A 1,394-nucleotide genomic window follows, 5' to 3' on the forward strand; every position below is an offset into this window, starting at 1 on the left:
AGCCAAAATCATCATCTACTTATCGGCTTATGTCTAGCCTATTCAGCTAGCCCAGATATCTTTATAGAATAGGAACGGGTTATACAATTCCACTTAAACACATCATCATCCGCTAGTTAAAAGTCTTATTATAATCTTCATATGTATATTCAACACATATTTTAACAATAAGATGCACAACATATTATTCCCTGGCAGGCAAACTCAAGATGTCAAGCAATGAAATATCTATCTGCCAGATTTGTACACTTTGAGACCAGACACGCCGAGCATGATCAACAAGAGGATATTCACGGTCCGATGGAATAAACACCCCAAAACTGTTTGGCTCGAGCATGCATGTCAGAAGGAAGCAGATCGGGTGGACGCAAAGGCCCGCCTCGTCTTGTCAAGATCCGTGCCGCTCGACAGCCTCCTCGTCGCCGGCGCACCGCCCTTGACCGCGGCGTCCCCCGTCTCCACGTCTACGCGCACCTCGGCCTCGGCGTCGTCGTCCGGCGCCTGGACGTCCGCGCGGCACAGCGGGCACGTGGAGTTCCCGCGGAACCACGCATCGATGCACCCCACGTGGAACCGGTGGCCGCACCGCGGCAGCGCGCGCGCCTCCTCCCGGCGCTCGAGCCCCGCGAGGCACACCGCGCAGTCCCCGGCGCCGTCGCCCGCGGCGACCACAGGGAGCGCGCGGAGCACCGCGGGGTCCAGCCCCCTCGGCGAAGGCGCCACCGCCACGCCGCCGTGGACGGCGCCGCCGGAGATGGACGGCAGGCCGTGGAGGAGACGGAGGCGGTCGCGCGAGCGCCGGCGACGGCCGCCGCTGTACGCGTGCAGCGCGACGAGGGCCAGGAGGACGCCCGCGAGCGCCCCGGCCGCGGCGACCAGGAGCTTGCCGGCGACGGCATAGCTCGACGGATCCCCCATCTGTCCGGTACTGGGCGCCACGGAGCATGGCATCGCGTGAGCTGGCTCTCTCGAGAAGCCCCCGGGGACCACTACAACGCCGACGCATGGGAGCGGCGGCGGGCCATTGGTGCTGGCGCGTGGGCCGTGGCCGTCGTCGACGCCCATGGTGGAAGATTGTACGTAGCGTCACAGCCGAAACAAAAAATATTGTAACTATGACTGCCTTTTTTATCTAGGCAGCTCGTTCCGGAGGAGTGTGAGGTTTTCCTCGGTGCAACTCCATTACTTATACACGTATAAAATATGACTAAGATGTTAGATGTGGTCGCTAGTACGTAAAATTATTACGTGCTGTGCTGTTTTTCTTTCGGCAGGTCGTGCGGGGCACGCTCTGAAGACTGAATGTCCGTGCCAAATGGACGGCACTGAGCTTAGCTTCTATCAGTGACAGTGATTATGCGCGTACGACCATGATCGGAGTTGACCAGCGAGCG

The 1,394-nt window shown here is 59.4% G+C and overlaps 1 protein-coding gene across 1 annotated transcript; it reads right to left on the minus strand.

Moving 5' to 3' along the window:
- Positions 1-203: 203 nt before the first annotated feature.
- Positions 204-1,065, minus strand: LOC119320736 (RING-H2 finger protein ATL64-like). The gene has a single exon (XM_037594697.1). The coding sequence runs from the start codon at positions 1,063-1,065 to the stop codon at positions 343-345; it is 723 nt and encodes a 240-aa protein (XP_037450594.1). The 3' UTR covers positions 204-342.
- Between the last annotated feature and the right edge of the window lie 329 nt (positions 1,066-1,394).

The sequence above is a fragment of the Triticum dicoccoides genome, chromosome 6B (genome assembly GCF_002162155.2).
Source record: "Triticum dicoccoides isolate Atlit2015 ecotype Zavitan chromosome 6B, WEW_v2.0, whole genome shotgun sequence".
In the NCBI taxonomy this organism is placed as follows: domain Eukaryota; kingdom Viridiplantae; phylum Streptophyta; class Magnoliopsida; order Poales; family Poaceae; genus Triticum; species Triticum dicoccoides.